Source organism: Platichthys flesus, chromosome 2 (assembly GCF_949316205.1).
Source record: "Platichthys flesus chromosome 2, fPlaFle2.1, whole genome shotgun sequence".
NCBI classification, from domain to species: domain Eukaryota; kingdom Metazoa; phylum Chordata; class Actinopteri; order Pleuronectiformes; family Pleuronectidae; genus Platichthys; species Platichthys flesus.
Window position 1 is genome coordinate 14,397,779 of NC_084946.1, and position 19,702 is coordinate 14,417,480.

The 19,702-nt window shown below is 41.2% G+C and overlaps 2 protein-coding genes across 3 annotated transcripts in view; one reads left to right on the top strand and one right to left on the bottom strand.

Moving 5' to 3' along the window:
• Nucleotides 1–165: 165 nt before the first annotated feature.
• sumf1 (sulfatase modifying factor 1) lies at nucleotides 166–4,821 on the bottom strand. Of its 2 annotated transcripts, XM_062400007.1 has the most exons (10): nucleotides 4,721–4,821; nucleotides 4,411–4,621; nucleotides 3,382–3,555; nucleotides 3,206–3,280; nucleotides 2,664–2,746; nucleotides 2,430–2,552; nucleotides 2,207–2,321; nucleotides 1,757–1,870; nucleotides 1,607–1,666; nucleotides 166–1,061 (listed from the first exon to the last, which is right to left on the bottom strand). In XM_062400007.1, the coding sequence occupies exons 3-10, from the start codon at nucleotides 3,553–3,555 to the stop codon at nucleotides 960–962; spliced, it is 846 nt and encodes a 281-aa protein (XP_062255991.1). In that variant the 5' UTR covers nucleotides 4,411–4,621; nucleotides 4,721–4,821; the 3' UTR covers nucleotides 166–959. The 2 variants fall into 2 exon arrangements, with proteins under 2 accessions (XP_062255991.1, XP_062255982.1); XM_062399998.1 differs by having other exon boundaries at nucleotides 4,411–4,748.
• Nucleotides 4,822–5,911: 1,090 nt separating this feature from the next.
• Nucleotides 5,912–19,702, top strand: part of itpr1a (inositol 1,4,5-trisphosphate receptor, type 1a) — a 64,535-nt gene continuing 50,744 nt past the window's right edge. Inside the window, exons 1-5 of the mRNA XM_062399971.1 lie at nucleotides 5,912–6,347; nucleotides 7,585–7,705; nucleotides 10,283–10,353; nucleotides 18,099–18,208; nucleotides 18,774–18,860. Coding sequence (XP_062255955.1) covers nucleotides 7,605–7,705; nucleotides 10,283–10,353; nucleotides 18,099–18,208; nucleotides 18,774–18,860 — 369 coding nt within the window. The 5' untranslated portion in view covers nucleotides 5,912–6,347; nucleotides 7,585–7,604. The remainder of the gene's footprint in view (nucleotides 6,348–7,584; nucleotides 7,706–10,282; nucleotides 10,354–18,098; nucleotides 18,209–18,773; nucleotides 18,861–19,702) is intronic.

The following is a 19,702-nucleotide window of genomic DNA, read 5'->3' on the forward strand; positions in this document are numbered from 1 at the left end:
ATTCAATCCTTTCAATTTAGGCAGACAGTTCTGTGTCGACTCACAATCTCATCATTTTACACCATCACAAAGCTCATTGCTGAACAATCCTTACAAACTGAGCTATTACTTTGTCAGCTTAATATCTAAATATGAGAATGTGCTATTTACAGTGACAGACGGACAAATATTTGAGGCTTTACTGCCCTCTGGTGGAAAACTACATAACAAAGCTTTGGAAAATCATGTGGGGCAATAACCAGTGGGAAGGAATAATAGCAGAGTAAAACTGAGAGATTTTGCATAATGAGATGAAATTATCATAGATTAACACAACATTTGGTTTGCTTTTCCGTTCTTTATGGTCATTTAGGAAAAATTGTGTCAATTTCAGACAGAGGAATTACAAAGCAAAAAAATGAATCTAATCAGATAAAATATGTACACACACTGACACACAAACATACAATCAAGTCACACACAGAAAGACAAGACAATAATTGATTATTGTGGGTTCCCTTTTGTCACAAATTAATCTATGCTTCCCAAAACATTATACAAAAATATTTTACATAAATTTTACAACATGTCAGAGTCATTACACATAAAGAAATACATTTCAGCCTTTATTCCAACCAGATCTTTGCTTATAATGACAACTGATAAAACTTATTTTCACATTTACAGGACCTCACTGATCTTGGCTATTGAATGTGCTACTTGTGCTTGGAAAATAGAAACCATCAGAGTTTTAGAATCAATTACAAAAAAGAAAATGGTTAAAATAAAATAAAAAGCCTTTAGGACATTCTCCACTGCAAACAGTTTGAGGCCCTGTCTTCCTTTTTCTTTTAAATCATCTTCCGATAAATAGCCTCTCTATTGAAATACAAATGCCGCTTTCATGGACTTTACTTCCAACACTGGGGTTAGAGAGCAGATGGAATAAGGGACTGTGTGTTGAAGATAAGCAGATCAGGTCACTGTTGCTCCTCAGAGACGCAGCGAAACCCAAGATTAGAAGCCGAGCTGTCGGGAGTGTTCTGGCTACGGGCTGCACATCTGTATCTGTAACAGTAAGACTTGAGGAAGGAGAAAGAAAATTCAGTGGAATCATTTTCTTATCAATGGAAAATGGTTTGACAAAGTACTCTGTTTAAAAAATACACTGTTTATTTTAGCCAAAACATTATCTCTAACTTCTTAATGCTTTTATGAAACGGTTACTTAGAAAAGAAAATAATCCTATATTTCTCCTTGTTTGAGCACATACACCAACATGTGTAAGTCCTCTGTGCCTTCATTGTATGAAAATAGCTGCATTCCCATGGCAACTAATGCTAGCGGCAGACAAACTCTAATAGTCCCCAGTGGGCGGCTCAGATGTTGTGGCAGATTAAGTAAATGCACCATAAGTGTTTGTATGAGTTCTCTTGTACTCTACAGATTTGACATCTTTCAATTTTCTTGAAGCTACATCCAGAAAAAAGAGATTAGAATAGATTGTAGCCCGACAGTTTCTTCATCTAAACCTTCATCTTCTTTTGGACTTTTTAAGACCCTGCAGAATATATAGAAATAAGCTTTTATTTAATTTAATTTAAATAATTTAATTTAATTTAATTACCTTGTGGCACATGTATGATCCTCCCTTCTTCACCTTGTCTGAACCTGATGGAGGACCGTTCTGATAGAGAGGGAGGAGGATGAGGAAATGTCAGCACCACAATAAACTTTTGAAAATTAAAAATGCTTTGAGGTAATAATGTCTTCTTACTGGGTTGTGCTGCTCGTCTGTGGTATGATGCACAGTCCACCAGTCTGATGTCCACTCCCATGCATTCCCCACCATGTCATACAGACCAAAGCCATTGGCAGGAAAGGACATCACCTGAAGGTAGGGAGAAAAAAATAATCTAGTTAAAGAATATTATTCAGACATATTAGTAGAAAAGTAATGGATATTAATTTGAATACCTAGATGATTGGTATTTCTAATGTTGTTATTCATTATATTTTTGGAAGTTGCAAGATAACTTTATCCAACCTCTGAAATTAGCCATTATCTCAGCATTTTCAATTTCATTGGCAGTGGCTGCCTTATAAAGCGGTTTCCAGTTCCAACAGTAGCTCATGACTCATGAGTTACTCCTTCTTCTCCCTGACCACAAAATAAAGACATTTGTAACAAACCCAAACATTTCTCCATCTTTCTTTGTTGACTTACTGGTGAAGTTGTGATGTATCCATCCTCTCCAGAGTTATGGTTGGGGAAATCCCCCTGCCACAGGTTGGCGTAGTGTTTTCCTTTTGGGGTCAACTTGTTTCCCCATGGATAAAGTCTGCAAGCAGGAGCAGGCATATGAGGAAATTGACGAAGGACACATTGTATGATAATGCTTCGGCGTTTCAATATAATTGATGTACCCCCTAATGAGTAAGCATCACACCTGTCTTTCAGGCCGCTCCTGCAGGCGTACTCCCATTCTGCCTCTGTAGGAAGTCTCCTGTTTGCCCAGGAGCAGTAGGCGCCAGCATCTGCCCAGGACACATGTAGAACTGGATGGTCCAGTCTACAAATAACAGCTTTAAAGTGAATCACTGAAATCCTGTTTCAGGTGTCACATTAATGAAACAACATTCACCATATTGATTTTAGAATATGAAGCAAATAGTGTTTCTACCTTTCAGTGATGTTTGAGTCTGGACCCTCAGGATGCCTCCAGCTGGCACCTTTGACTGGAAGCCACCAGGGGGCAGCAGCCACCTAATAACAAAGTAAAAGTAAACAGTTGCTACACACATATTCTGCTTCTCTGATACTCTTGTTCAAAGTTTCTCTTACATTCCATCTTCAGTATTCATCTAAAATGGCCTTTAGTGCACTGTGATGGTTCTAATGGTTTATACCATTGCTGCTCTAATGGGCACACATGCCACAGGATGGGGCTGCACACAGAGATGAAGCTGTCATGTGCACATTCCCTGATGTCTGGTTTTTGTCAGGCCTCAGGCCTTGTACAACCAAACTATGAACCCCGACAAGACTCTTAAAAAACAGTGCTATATATCCCGACCACATCTGTGGAAAATTTAATTCAACAGCGACCTAGCCATCCAATAGACAGATAGGAAGGAAGGAAGGAAGGAAGGAAGGACGGACTGTGACGGAAGGACAGACAGACAGACAGACAGACAGACCGACCTGTTTATTAATAGTACTTACTGCTTGGGTAATCTGGTTTTTGAGTGTCTCACTCAAAACTCCCTCAAATACAAATGAGTCTCCAAATTTTTCTGCCTAAAAGTAAAGAAAAATGAAAAGGGGAAGGAACATTAGCTGATGCCCGTAAAGCCTCAAATATTTAAATTATCACTGTCAAATTGAATGTAATCCCGTACCTCAGTGACATATCCTGTGGCACCGACAAAACTCTGGAACTGCCTGCTGGTGACTTCCTGGATCTCCATGTAGAAGGAATCCAGGTGCACCCGCCTCGGAGGGCTCTCTCCATCTGCAGGGATGCCTGGGTCGTCTGTTCCCATCAGGAACTCTCCTCCAGAAATCAGCACCATCTGCATGTGAGAGCAGATAAGCTGTGAACAGCAATCTCTTAAAGGGATAGTTCACCCAAAAATGTATATTCACTCATTATCTAACCAACACTATGCTGATGGAGAGGTGGGTGAAGTGTTCAACATAGAAGTGAGTAGATAATGAGTGAATTTTTATTTGTATCCCCTTACACTTGGGGAGGAAGTTAACAAATTAAAAAGAAAAAAGTTTTTAAAACATGAAACTTCCTCACATTTAAGTATTCTAACTATTTTCAAGATGTCCGACCAATAGGCTGAACAAAACAGACAGAGGACATTAGTACAATAAGATACGACATCCTCTTCAACAAAAAGCTGAAAACACATTAAAAGAAAAATGAATAAAATACTTGAATGACACTCAGTAAGTGCATAACTCCACCAAGGCCCAACAGACACCTTTACATTCACTCAAGCCTAATGGCTGAGCCCACAAACCCATGAAAGCATAATCCCCATTGCAGAAGAACAAGTTTTGCAAAAACAGGTTACATGTTACATTCAACCCACGAGCCACAGGCAGATTGTTGTGCACCAAACTAAAGATGGAGGATTTGGGTAAAGTGCATCTAAAATGTTGGCCCTTATCTGATCTGTACACTTTGCCAGTAGGATGCAATGTCTTGCTTAAAGGCACTTCAGCAACTATCTAATGAGTCACATCACTGACAGGCTTTAACAAACCATGACACTGATTCAGTTTTGATCTTTCAGGTCAAGTAAAGAAAGTTACTTATAAATAAATCCCAGTGACTCAATAGTTCCTTCTCTCATCTAGTCTGTCCAATAGATGCAGAACTGGAGGCTGCCGTGTTGTCACGTGACGTGGTTTACCTGACTCAGCGTGTCCCTCTCGTGTCCCCGAGCCTCGGACGGCTCCTCATTGGCTCCTCTGGAGTACTTGTCTGCTGGTGAAGACGTCCTCTCCTGCACAGGCTGCACAGCAGCAGCGGCTCTCCTCAGGTTCTCACAGCCGCAGCTCGGTGCTCCCTGCGCGGCACTGAGGTCTCGCTCTGCCCCGCACGACCCCAGAGCCCACGGGACTCTGGTCACACATCCGGAGACAAGAAGCAACAAAGTGAAGCAGCGCGTCATTGTTGCTAAACATCGACTCAACATGCACTCATGTTGTCGACGGTCTTACTTCCGCAAAAGTCACATGGTCAGTCAGCTGACTGTAGTCACTGCGCGTTCAGGTGCTGCTCGGAAGATCCAGAGTTGTGAAGTTCAATGGAGAAAAAACATGGAGGCTGTAAACAAAATAAATAGTGTTGTATGTATTTGTCCAGAGCGTTTACACAACAATCTGACAGGTATATCAGTGATTTGAAACAGGTGCAGATTTATCATAAAGACATCTGTATTGGCGAAAAGTGTTTGTGAGAGCTGGACAGTTTGCAAGTCACAAAGAGGTTGCATTTGACAAGTTCACATCACGACTATTTAGATCTGATTATAAAATCATATTAATTTGTTTATAGGATAAGATGAGATAGTACACACACAAGAAATGCAATAAATAAGTAAAAAGTACAAGGAATTATAAAAGATACACATGTACAATGCTAACAAGACATAAACAGTAATACAGTAGGCGTATTGCACATGTATGATCTTGGGTAATACAACTGTTTATCTGTCTTTTATCTTTGACTATTATTTCATTTAATTTGAGTGATGTTTAATTAGGGACCGAGCACTGACAGGCACTGACAGACAGTTAGGCCCTATCGAAATTGTCAGGATTATTATAATTTTTTACAGGCAGATGAATTGTCTTATTGTTATTATACATTTTTTATTTGTTTTTAATGTAATTTAAAAAGAAAATATTTGCCTCCTGCGCAGAAGCGGACTGCACAGGATTGATTTAATTTAATTTAATTTAATTTATTTTGTTAGGGCCCGGGCACTGACAGACACTGACAGACAGACAATAATCCTTGAAACTGTAAGGATTATTATAATTATTATATATTATAAATTATTCTTACCAAAATTTGCAGAAAATTTGTTTTATTTCTTTTCTATTTCCTTTTCTTGTAAAAGTCATTTTAACATATTCTTATGTTACTTCAAATGTGTTCTCTGATATGATTTTTTTTTAAATGTATATTTGATTTAATTGAAAGGTTGAAAGTCGAAAGATATTTTTTCCGATTATCCTGACACCACGTGAACGCACCGGTGCATACTTTTTGTAACCCACACACATTCACAAATGATGAGTAAAGCTTCTAAATATATAAGATTCCACTTTTTAAGAAAAAAATAACTCACTTTCTTACAGATGCCAATCAAAAAAAAACACTGATAGTATTTCAGAAATGTGACTTTTCTACTTGTGCTGCTCTTAAAGCCAGGCCCTGCAGTGGGAGTGATACCAGCTCTTTTCTCCTCGGTGCTACAGGATGGGCCCACATGCACATGGACATCATTTCCCAGCACTCAACACTGGGACCTCATGAGAAGAAGAGGAAGAAGAAGAAGCTGCAGCAGAAGAAGAGGAAGAAGAGGAAGAGGAGGAGGAGGAGGAGGAGTAGCAGGCAGTGAGCCAGGCAGCCCAGCAGCTCAGCAGCCAGTGTGTGAGCCGCTTCCCCGCCTCGGTGAGGTGAAACACGGCCGCGGAGCACCGACAGCAGGCGGTGAGAGGAGGTGGCGGAGCTGTCAGGAGGAAATCAAAACAACCGCAGAGCCGCTGTGATCGCAGAGAGGAGCCGCGGTCATGTTGTCCTAAGGAGCCGCAGCGCCGAGCTTCTTCCACCGCCGAGGTAAAGTTGAGCGCACAACTTGTTCGCCATCCTCCTCTCTCCTTACTTCTCCTTACATGGTTGACTGATCGCTCGTGTGGGGAAAAAACAACGAGACCACTCATCATAATAGTCACCTTTATTATAAGCGTCATAATGTCGGACTGTTGGGAACAGCGTGATTGCGGATGCACTTTTCAAACAAACCCCAAAAAATTGACAGCCAAGCCTGCTGCTCTGCTTACTCAAGTTTCAAATGTTTGTTTTAGAGGTTAAGCAGGCCCGTGAGGAAGATGCACATGTTGTCTTGCTCTAACAGCCTCACCGGTCAATATTATTTTCCAAACTGCAGTCAAAGCTAAACATTAGTTTTTGAAAGTGTTTTACGCACCGCTCCAGTGTGAGGCGGTGCGTAAAACATTGAAAAAAAAGCAGGAGGATAAACCGGGGTGAGGTGAACCTGCAGTGGCCACATCACACAGCAGCTCCTGTGGCTTGTGGCTCATAACCCTTACACTCCTAAACCCTCAGTACAGGACACCCAGGTCACAGTTACTTCAGACAGAGGAAGAGAGTACCTGCAGCTATGCAAATCCACACAGCAGGACAGGGTCAGTAGTGTCAGTAGTGTCAGGGAACCCTTTCTTCTAAACCTGCGCTGCCACCCATAACATGGGCGCTCTGCAGCCACACAAGAGAATTACTGTCATACCTGCAAGTGCATTGTGGTTAACAACATTTCAATATTACACAACATCAGAGTCGAAGTGCCACACGTTGTACTGAACTCATATTGATGAGTGTGAAAACAAGGATAAGGAAAAATTTAAAGAAAAACTCAATTTGTCTCTGGTACATTGTCGGAGTAAATATGACAAGGAACTACAGCAAAGTCTAAAAAAAATTAAGATACGGTGATAAACTAACAAAACTGGGATGATTGCATTTAAAAACAAAAAAGAAATGTTGTATCTTTACTGACCTATCCTAAGCTTCAGACTCTATAGGACAGCCGACCTAATTCATTCTGTGTATGAAGGGTATGCACAATAAGCTGTTGCTTCAGCCTCCATCTTTTTTGATCTTCCTGTACATATTTGCCTTGCTTTGCATTTTGTACCAAATTTCTTGTGGAAATTGAACATGTGGACCAATATAAACAGAATGAATGAATGCATGTTGTGGTAGTAACATGTTTAGGATGCAGAGCACGATGTGAGATATTTTATCGTGTTTTCCCTTCTGTCCTCTGCTGCAGGTGTTCCCGTGTGTGTGTGTATGTCCACCATGTCGGATAAGATGTCCAGCTTCCTTCACATCGGGGACATCTGCTCCATGTATGCAGAGGGATCCACCAACGGTTTCATCAGCACACTGGGGTACGTCCACACAGTGTGTGTGTCTGTGTGTGTGTGAGGGCCCACTTTACACTTCCCTGCAAGCTGAGCGGTACTCAGAGGGAAAGGAAGTCAGAGATTTTGCAAAGTTAGAAAAACAAATTTTAGTCAGACACAGATTTTTGGTGCAAGCTATTCCTCCGGGTCTTATCGGTGTGATTTCTGATGAACATTATTCAGCATGCATCACCCAGACATCTGTTCCCACAGTCAGTGGCAGAACGGGATTAACTAAGAGATTAATGGATGCAAATTTGAAGTGAAAATAGGGGTCGACCTCTGAAGAGGTGCTTTTGATCACAACATCACTAACAGTGCCGTGAGAAACGGAAATGCGGTGGAAAATGCAGAGTTAATGATTAAGTGTGTGTGTGTGTTTGTGATGGCATGGCAGGTGTTGGTGTGAAGGGCAGAGTTAGACACTAATGGTAAAACTCTATTCAAAAGCCATTCATTCACCTGCACAGTAGCAGCCGAATTGTGTTGTTTCCCTCCGTGTACATCACACCGGAAACACAACAGACCTGCTCTTCTAGACCAGATTTTCTAGAAGAAAGAGGCACATTGATTATGATCTCCAAATATCATTATAATGGTGTTATGGTATCACTAAAATATCAGATGTGCAGTTACTATTACCTCCACCAAGAAGGTTATGTCTCTGCTGGTTATTTTGTGTGCTTGTGAACAAGATCACGCAACAACTACTTGACAAATGACCGTGCAACTTGGTGTAGAGATGTGGTCTGGGACAGGGAAGAATCGGTTAAATTCGGGTGCTGATCTATGAATGTTTTTAGAACATTATTTTACATTGCAGGATAAATCTTTTTTTTTCACTGTTGTGTAATTGCTTAATTGAATTTAAAGGGACTGTTGGGCCCTGGCGAATGTATGTGCTCTGCTGAGTGCCAAAACAGTTCACACTTTTCTCTTGCAATAATATTTTTGCTAGTAGAAAAACCATCAGATATTAATATAACAAGGTGCTGTATGTGATATCAGCATCTTAGCTCAGTGTCCAGAGCCTCCTCCTCCCCCCCCCTTGCTCATGAAAAATGGAATGACCTACAACAAAGACTGAGTCACCATTGAGACATTGGGGCCTTTCTCGAGCTCCAGTGTATCCCACACACAAACACACACACACGTGCACACACACTTTGGTGCCCACAAATTTATACAAGAGTACGAAATGTATTTGGCTTTTGAGCCTCACACAACCACCAACCCAGCAGCATTCTCCAAATCTTAGATTACGGAAAGAAACCGCGTGGAAAGAAAAGGAGGATAACTTTCTGAGCTTATGAACTCATCCTGATGAGCAGCATTCCCAGCTCCTGTTGGGGTCCCCAGAGAGAGAGGCCTCTGAGCAAATCAAAGGTTAAATATGTAAGAAACTGTATAGTGATCCCAAAGAATGACTTGTCCAGTTTGTTCAAATGTGTCAATATTAAGCTTTTGTCCTTCAACGACAGCTCTGACAGGGATCAGGGGCATCAAACATGTACTGTACAAGTTCTTCCTCCCCCCGCATATTGCCTGAGCTTTTAACTGAGTCTGCAGCTCGGCTCTGTGAGGTGCACGGAGAGGAGCAGCAGACAGGTCTGTTTGGACAACTGTAGACATTCCCCGGGAAAAAGGCTTGAAGTGGATGTGGGATTTGGCCGGAGTCCAACTCAGTGTTATTCTGAGCCAGTTAAAGCTAAATTTGTAACCAGAAATTCCAGTTTGCCCACAGGTCACGTAATCCAGATTTATTTAATTACTAATTACTGAGAGGCAGAGTTCAGAGCTCTTAATTAACAAACAGGAAATGCAAGTGTTGCTGCTTTCTTATATTACTTTACTGGTTTTATATTTCTTAATTTTAAACGTATTCATGATTGAACAAAAATTGAAGTTTCTGCCACATTCATGTGAAGATTATGGGTCATCCAGGTCATGTTATCTTCTGGAGTTGTACACGTGTACATAGGCGACAAAACAAGCAATTCCAGTTGCCTATATGCACAAACTAATACAGACAGGAATCAGCTGTATCTATTATTTTGAGTATTTTCACTAATGAATAATCAGATTTGGGTTTTGTCTGACAAACAATCCGCACATATTTTCAGTTTACCATCATGGATGATGAAGGAAAACAACAAACTCACATTTCTGAGGCTGTATCAACTGATTTATTATAAAAAAATATATTTGATCAAATCAATGAAATGATCAACGGTTATAGATTCATTTTATGTTGATTTAATGATTGATTATCTCTGTACCATTTCAGCTCCAGAATAAATAACAAATAATGGTAATCATTATTTATTAATGCAGCCCTAGAGTACTTTAATGTTAAAAAACCTGTCAGCTGAATGTGTCGTCAGTGACTGGCTTTAATCTGTCAGAAAATGAAATCGACTTAATGTACTTGGAAAAAGATTCACCGCAATCTATACAAAACAATGTGCACAGATATAGTTAGAGATGTCCAAAACCCAGAGCCCGAACTGACTGGTGGCCGGGGGTGTAGTTAATAGTGATTTTCTGTGTTCATCTCCACAGCTTGGTGGATGACCGCTGCGTCGTCCAGCCCGATGCAGGGGACCTCAACAACCCTCCAAAGAAGTTCAGAGGTAAGAGATGGAGAGAGTAGACCCCCCTCATCCTCCAGAGGCCTGATCTCATCACTCTGACTGCTGTGTTTATACTGTGGGGTCCGTGAGAGACACTGCTGAATGTGTTTCAAACAGGGGCTGCCTTTGACTATGTTGATGGGTTCTGTGTTTGTGTGTGTGTCTGTGTGTGTTTGTGTGCCTCTGCCTCCAGGCTGTGTGTATGTGTGCTTGCCTGTACACGTAGAGGCAGATGGAGAGAATCAGCTCTGATGTTGGTTTGATGGAAAACAACACACAAAAAGCCGCTTCCCAAACAAAACCTTGAGACGCTTCTGCGGGTGAACCCGCTATTATTAGCTCTTATACAGGAAGTAGAACCCATGACCCTCAGTTCTCAGGCTAGAGGTTTATATCTCTGGGGAGAGGCCTCGCTCCACATTGTGCACAGAGTATAGTGTCAAAATAGTCTATTGAGTGCATCTGGGAAATGTCACAGGTTCTTGAAATAGAAAAAGCACGATGCTGCTATTTACAGGTTCTTTCCAAAATTAAAATTTTTGTATGTTTTCAGATCAATTATGTTTCATAGTTTTAACAACTTGACTAGTTTAAGATCTTAATAAACTAACTTGTTCAAGAAGTTAAGAACTGAAACAACTAGTTGAATAATCGATTTGTCATTTGACAAGAAGAAAGAAAGATTATTAACTATTACGATTTATTTATAGGACATTCAGGTCGTCATCCCTCTGTGCTGGTGACAGCCAGTGGCTGGGGGAGCTATGTTTTGGGGTTTTCCATGCAGTCATTCTTGTGAACACGATATCTCAAGAACACTTTGAGTCAATTTCTTCCGATTTGGTGCAAAGGCTCCGTTGGACTCAAAGATGAACTGATTACATTTTTGTTGTCAAAGGCCAATGTCGCTGTGACGCTCTGATATTTTTTGCCTTGTGACCATGATATATTAGGGACAACTGCTGGGAATCCTTTCAAATTTGGCACAAATGTCCACTTAATCTCACCGATTAATTGATTAGATGTGGGTTACCCAAGGTCAAAGGTCAAGGTCACAATGGCCTCATAAAAACAGTTTTTGGCCTCTTGAACATTATCTGCGTCTAACTGCTGTTTCAAAGGTATAAAGGAGTTCACTCTGTATTTAGAAAGTAGAACGCTTTTGATGGGAGCGGTGACCCACACTTCTCACTCTTCACTGGGTCTCTGGTGTCCCAGGACAGGTTATCTTCCCCCAGAGACGATTACTGTCAGTACAGTAAACACAGAGTGCAGACTGATACCTCCACGCCTGCAGCAACATGAAACATGAGTCTCTATCTCTGTTACTGTAGCTTTCAAGGACTGTCAAGCTTATTCACTGATGGCAAAAAAACATTGTAGCATTGTTTGTACTTGTCCAATAACCGTAGAAGTATTTTTTGTAGTCTACTCATCATCAGTTTGCTCATATCTCTCCGCTATCAACAGACGAGCCCGACCTGTATAGATATTTGGGGGCAGGAGAATTATTTTTGATGTAAATGCAAATCTTTTCTGTGTGGTTTATTCAGTCAAATTAAAAACTATAGCGCAAAATAAAATATGTTTTTTATCTGCAAACCCAAACGCAGATGCTGATATGATATAGATCCCTGCTTCATTTTGCTGTGCAGGTATTGCAGAAACTGCATCACCATCTTTAGAGAAGTATAGTCCCACACTTTGCTGCCTGTTAAAGACAATCATAATGGCCGATAATATCAGAAAACAGACATATCGTTCATGCTCTAGTCACCAAGCTTTGAATTGTCCTGTAAGATACAGGACCATTGAGAAACAAAGCAGTTTTAGCTTTAAGTTTAAGTCATTCATCAGAACTGTTTGTAAATTTGATTTTAATTCTTTGCAGGACTATATTTTGGCAGCAGACATGTGAAGGTAGTGAGGGAGTTGCCTACTTGCTCAATTTATAGCCAGATTAAAATACTTTCACTAATCGCTTTGCCTCCTGTACTCTTCCATCTTCACCCCTCAGATGTCCTGCTCTCAATCGGACCCACCGAATGACTTCCCCTCAATGTTCCTTTATGACACATAATTGCATTCAGCAGACATTTTAACCTTTTGAACCTTTTTTCAATATCCATATACAAAACATGATCATGAAAACATGAAGCCGTGGCTGAAGCTTTGAGTCCAAGCGATGCTGACTCAACAGCACACTTGAACACACAGCACACTGCTGAAGTGGCTTCACACGTGTCAGCTGCTCCTGACTAGAAGAGGCAGTAAGAGGTGAAGATGGTTCTATACAAAGTTGGGATGTCTCAGCCCCTGCTGCTCCTGCTTCCACCCATATTCTTCTAAATCTCTATAGACCTATACAGCGTCATGCATGGATGTTAAATGCTGTAGCACCCTTTTGCAATGGCAGTGATTATTTTGAATGGAAGCCATGGTTAATATTATTATCTTTGCAAAGGAGGTGATGGTTGTTGTTGCTGTTTGTCTGTTTGCATAGATAAAGGAAAAAAGAAGATATCTCTTTGAAAAGAATCAGGCGGATACAGTAACAAATATTCCTCTCAGCTATATCAGAGAATGGATATTGTGCCTGCATTTAACGCTTGCAGGAAACTTCTGTGTACGTGATATAATATGTGTCTGGTTTCAATAGATACACTGAGTGGCCAATCAGACTTGGCAGAGGTGTGCGCTGTCTGTGCCCTTTTTAGTGAAATCTGTGCTTTTTATGCCAAAATGTCATGAACGAAAATGTATCGGTGCTGTTTTACAATTAGTATTCAAGAAAACATGACAATAGATTCATACTAACAGGAAACAATGACATACATGTAAATCAAATGAGGACTTTTAGACATTGGTTTTAAACAACTTAACCTTTCTTTTTAAAGTAGCCCCCCCCCCCCCCCCCCCCCCTGTCCTTTATGCAATGTAGAACAACGGCCTCTATCAACGACATACTCAAAAGTGAGGTTTCTTTTTTTGTGACGCATATTGAAGACACCTAATTTCATCATTTACCCTCTGCTGTTCTGGACATATCAGAGACCTGCTTAGAATCAGTATGGAATAGAACATGATGTTGTCATAGATAAGTCTGAAGGAGTGTGAAACGCTGTTAAACCAAACAAGAGGCAGGTTTTACCCTGGTTAAGTAGCTGCAAACAGTTGCGTGTGCTTTGTTCTTAGATATCTATACGTATTTCTTTCTTAAAACTTCTTTTGGAACTTCTGATTGGAGGACACTGAGTAACCTCTGGCAGCACAAAAGCTCTCCTGTCCCTCCTCCTTGGGGAGGCTCCTCAGCTGCGACAGTTGTGCAGAGATAATACCGCTAAGTGGACGCTGTAAGGGCACAAGGCCAGACTATAGCCATGTCCACCGCTTCTTATACTGTCACTGCTGAGGTATGCATAACATTTCCTCCCAATGTAAACACAAGCACCCTCCACACAATCGCACTCACGCTCGAGAGCACACGCTGAGACATCAGGACGCTTTGCTTAGTGTCTATCCCCAGACTGCATTTGAAATACCATTGCACACCTCCGCACAGTTCAGCAGAGCACTCCGAGCTGGAGGCTGAGCACGAGGCAGGGGAAGCACACTGCTTTCAGTCCCTTTCATCACAGTCTGTCACTACTTCTGCCAAGGAGGTTATGTTTTCACCCCCTGTCTGTTTGCTTGTATGAGCAGGATGTTGCAAAAACTACCAAACAGATCCCGGTGAAAGTTGGTGGAGGGGTGCAGCATGACTCAAGGATAAGAGCCTTTAAATCCTGGTGCAGATCAGGGTGCAGATCCAGCATATTTTCTTCCCCTTTCTATAACATTGTTTTTCTGACATTTTTCTCGATGTCTCACAGAATAATTCTTTGATCTTGATTAAAAAAAAAAGTTTAGGGGCTGATACTTATGAGTGTGTGTAATTTGGTGTAAAACCAAATCATAGTGAATTTAAATGTGGTAAATAGTGAATTTAAACTCCTAGGCCTTCTAGTTTATACTTGTATCTCTTAGGCGATTGAATGTGGGAACAGTTTTCTCATCTGATGGTTACAACATCAAGATCAGATTGTTATCATTGCCAAACCAGTAGCACATGAAAACCATTATAGTCCAGTCCTCACTTATCTGCAACTATTGGGTTGTTTGCCCCCCTCAGATGTTTCTTTAAGTGCAGATTCATACTGAAACTATGCCTCGCTCTGCAGCATTGCCACCACCTACCTGCTGTCCGCCCCAACCACTGTTACTGTCAGACACACTGCAGACTAGCTGGGTGGTTCATGTTAGATAAACACCAGAGACAGTTCTGTCTTCAGTCCCTTCCTCTGCTTATAGCGACATGTATTGCTTTCCTGTCTTCAGAGTGACGAGGGCTCTGGCAGGAAACAATCAGGAGAACATGTTGTTGGTAGAGCCATTTATTGTCTTAGATGTACTACAAGTGATTAGTTGCTTCCTGTACAATTTTTCCAACATGATAAATAACCTAGGACTTTGTGCAAACCAGGTCACTGGAGATATTGTTGATTTAAAACAGAATAGGGGCAGTATAATGTGTTTATGGCTCCACAGTGTTACTGCAGGGACGAGTTGGTCAGATCGGTTCCAGAGGCACAAGCCGTCCTCACTGCCTGTGTCTGAACACTGAAGACTTCTTTGTGATGTGGACATGTAAGGATTTCTCTCACATGATGTGCTCCAGCTGCTTTAATGACACAGGAGAAGAATTGGAAATTTAAGTTTTATAGTCTCAACTAATTCTGCCCAGAAGAAACCATGACCACCATACTTGTGTGCCATTGTGAATTACACAGATGGAGTGTTGTCAGTCTTTATTACCCCCACCAAGGAGGTTATGTTTTCACCCCTCTGCGTTTGTTTGTTTGTTTGTATGCACGATTGTGCAAAACCTCCTGAGTGGATTACCATGGATCTTGGTGGAAGGATTTGGTATGGGTCATTAAAGAACAAATTTAATGTAGGAGCTGGTAAAAGATCGGGGAGCAGATCCAGGATTTATCAATTTCTTTAACATCGTAGGAAGTTTTTCTCCACTTCCCACAGCGAATAATTCATGGATCTTGATCAAAGTGGGAGGATCTTATGAGTGTTTAAAATGATTGTTGAAATGATGGGTGCTATTCTTTTTAACTATTGTTTCGTGCCTCTTCATTCGAGGCTTTAATGAAAGGACTTGATCTTCGTACTGAAATTACTATAAACACACTGAAACAATTTATATGGGTTTACAGTTTGCAAATAAAGGCTTGTGTATGTTTATCTTTTCTAATCAGCATGCAGCTATAATAGTAGGTTATCATGTATGCAGTGCACAGGGGACAGCCAGCAGAGAACACAGCTTTGTTTATGGCCTGAAAATTGATGTGTCCGTGGTAAATGCAGTCAGGTTTATGGGGTGGCAGGGCCAGTAGTAAACTCTTGTGTTAGGTTGCAGGGACGTTAATGAATCCCTGAGTTTTCTGCCCTCCGGACCAGTCCCACAACTTCCCCTGTGCACTGAACCCTACAGGAATTCTCACCTCACACCCCAGCATTACAGACGGGACATGTTTCCCAGCGGACTGAGTTTTTAAACGGCAAATGTCGAGTGTTGAGCTGATCATATATCACATGCTGCAATTGTGTGTGTGTGTGTGTGTGTTTGTAGATTATGATCAAAATGGCTGTGTCAAGTTATGCTGCAGCTCACTCGTCACAGAGGAGCCTCCAGTGTCAGTCTTCATTTGTCTTTCACACTTTCTATCTTGATGCAGTTCCGGCGAGAACAAGGTCTTCTGTTTTTATCTACGTTGTGTGAACCCATGAGCGTAACAAATACACATTTACTCAATTCACAGCACGGGATAGCTCCAGGTCTCACCCTCTCTCTCTCTCTGTGCTCTCTTTCTCTGTTTCACATTCTTTCACTCTCTTCCTGTCTTCCCCATTTCTCTTTCACTTCCTTTTCTTAGTTTTTCCAACTGTATTTTGGGTCAAGCTTAAGTAAACCATTTCTGATCTGGGGTGTGAGAGGGAGGTGGGGTGGGAGGAAGATTTTTTTGGAAGATAGAGGCCATTAACTTCGAAGGAGAGAATGACATGGTTAGAGGAATTCAGAAAGGAGGGATGTTAGAATATCTGGGGGGGGGGAGAGAAGGAGTCCCCACCCTCCTCTCTCTCCCTCTGTCGTCCCACTCCCCTTCTCTTCACTGGCCTTATTTGGTCATGTTACTGCAGCTATAGCCGGAGGAGAGCAAGAGAAAGAGAGGGAGAAGGGGGAAGGATGGACAGATTGTACTCTTTTTTTTCGCTTTCTCAGAAGAGAGCTTTGGTCTGAGGAGAGGTGAAATCAGAGTGAATCCAGCACACAGAGGAAGAAGTCGCTTGTGGACAGAAGTTCAACTCTGTCAGAGAAACCCCAGCTTGTGTGTATTGTACAACTTCAAACTAAAGCTGTCAAACTCGACAGCTTTCAGCCCGTCTGCCTCTCAGCATCAGTCGTTGTGCTGCTCGTTTGAGAAGAGGAACTCTTCTGGGACAAAAGAGGAACTCTGTTATGCTACAATCTTGTCAGCATGCAAATCAAGGGCCCGTTTTTTCCTCCTCGTGAGCTTGTGCAGTATCTATGAAAATGAGCAGCACATCAGGGTCTGCTGACGACAGCAGCATCTCACCGTTGCTGTGGTTACGTGCGCCGACTCTGACCTCAACTTGTTTCTGTGTCACATAACAAACACACAATTTGGGACAAACTGATTCAAAACAGCAGCATTCTCCAAATGGATTAGAGGAGGAAATGTATATGGAACACTACACATACACACTTGCATGCACATACAGTCATAGGCACACACACGGAGAACATTACATTGACATATAATGATTTACTGAAAATTCACTCAAACCTTAGTTACAACTGCATGCTTGCCTAACTCTTGACCTAACCTGAACCTCAACCTAATTTTACTTTAGAAAGAGACTCAAGACCCAAGCACAGACACAAACACACACACGTGCAAGGGTGTGATCACAGAGTGGGTTTAAGGTTCAGTCTGCAGAATTTAGTGAGATCTAGTGGTGAAATTGCGTGTTGCAGTTGAACACCCCAAACCTCACCTCTCCTTTCTAAACATGAAATACAACCTGTGGTGGACTATACTTTTGATAAAAAGGATTATTTTATATTCACTTCCTGCCAATAGATCCCCTTTACCTAACTTGTACACACTGAACCTTTAAAAAATGAGTCTATAATGTTTTTTTCTCTGAATATTTCACCAGACATTTCCAAAAGGTGTTTATGAGCCTGAGCCTGATGTTATTTCAATATCATTTGTTTTATTTCATGCTGTGTTATTGTACGTTTTGTTTCCACTTGTTTCAGTGACTAAGGTTTTTCAGCCTCGGTTGGTTTATGTCTAACTTGTGTTTAGCTCGGACCCGTTTCCCACACAGCAGTGCTGACCTCTGTCACTCATTGTATTCTCTTATTTGTAAATCCATGTCCCTTTCTTACCCATAAACATGGTTGTCATCCTCCTTATTTGTCCCTGTAGATGATCCAAATAAGTCTGTTTCTGCATGCTCAGATTTATATGAACATGACAGCCTGTACTTGTATTTTTCTGTCTCTGACCATATCTCCCCATTACAGTTAAATCTTTGTCTTTCTCCCTCTCTCTCTCTCTCTCTCTCTCTCTCTCTCTCTCTCTCTCTCTCGCTCTGTGCAGACTGTCTCTTCAGACTGTGTCCTATGAACCGCTACTCGGCCCAGAAGCAGTTCTGGAAAGCAGCGAAGCCTGGAGGGAACACGGACACAGTGCTGCTCAACAAGCTCCATGTGAGTGAAGTGACAACATGTTCAGCCCCCGGCCGTCCTCACCACACACCAGTGCAACACACACACAGACCTGTCCGCAGGGGCTCACAGCACACAGAGAGAGAACAAGAGTTACACAAGGCAAACTTTATTTGGGATTTGGATGAAACTTGAAAGCCAGGCAGCTCACTGAATATTCACAAACCAGAGTATAAGAGCAGTTTCAAAGGAGATTTGCTGAGTTAGACCTTTAAACTCCTTTTATAGACATTTCCGAAGCCTTTCACTCCTACTGTCCTACCTTTCTGCCCTCTACAAGCTTCTGTCTTACTGTGTTACAATACCATTTAAAGCAATATGCTATCTCGCGACACAGTCATAAAACAGAAGATTACAATCTCACGGTTGTTTCTCTGGAGTTGTGAGTTTAAGGTTAAAGCCCCTCTGCAAAAGTGAACATTTTTTGCCCAACAACATTTGTATTGCAACTCTTTGCCCATCAGCTAACCAATGAGATAACTTGTTACAGAATGACTCTGTGTGAGTGTGTGTGATTTTCACTCTTATTTTCTGTGTTCTCTGCCAGCATGCAGCCGACCTGGAGAAGAAGCAGAATGACTCTGAAAACAAAAAACTTCTTGGAACTGTAATTCAGTATGGGAACGTTATTCAGGTTTGTTCTCCACAAAGACAAATCATCTGCTTGATGTTATTCAGATCAACTTTGTTGAGACTTCCACAAACTTTTGATCAAACTGAAATTGCCCTTGCATGCCAGCAATAGAGATGATTGCCCAAAGCTTCCTATCTTGAATTTGATTAATGAATAACCACTTCAATAATAAACAAATCATCAGTTTCAATTTCCATCATCAAAAATGAAGTCAAACAGAAAAATTCTAAAATAAAGCATATTATTGAATTCATCCTGAACAGAGGTCCCGGATAATTAAACAAAAACAGCCAGACTTAATATTATACCCACACATAATACATGTATGATAATAATAACATTTATATAGCCCGTTTAATACATAAAATACACATCAGATGCTTAAACCTTTAGCTAGTCTATACACATACAAATCATCATATAAAGAACAAAAATCCATTTGTTTAAATAAGTTTATGGTAAGAAGACAATCTTCAGTGTAGCTATGAAAAATGGTAAAAAGACTGTATTTATCAATCAAAACACTTTACAATACAAGTCGCTTTGTTCAGTCACGCAAGCATCCATGCAGCTTTTTCTATTACACTCCATTCATACATTGTTGGCACAGCCATCAGGGTAAAACTGCGGTTCAATATCTTGCCCAAAGACACTTAACTATGCAGACTGGAGCTGCTGGGGCTCAAACTACCGACCTTCTGGTTAGTGGATGACCATCTCTAGCTCCTGAGCAGTTAGACCCGAAAGATTCTTTAGAGACTAGAATTCGACCTAATTCTTACCTGTTGTAATTTCTGAAAAAGTTGGCAGTAAGGGCAGTGCTAACGTTCACCGTTAGCACC

Bases quoted from the DNA above. Each gene is read 5' to 3' on its own strand.
- sumf1 (XM_062399998.1), bottom strand. From the start codon at position 4,695: ATGTTGAGTCGATGTTTAGCAACAATGACGCGCTGCTTCACTTTGTTG. The intron at 2,747-3,205 runs GTAAGTACTATT...CTTTGTTATTAG, and splicing joins AAAACCAGATTACCCAAGCA to GTGGCTGCTGCCCCCTGGTG. The intron at 1,062-1,606 runs GTAATTAAATTA...TCCTTCCTCAAG, and splicing joins GATCATACATGTGCCACAAG to TCTTACTGTTACAGATACAG.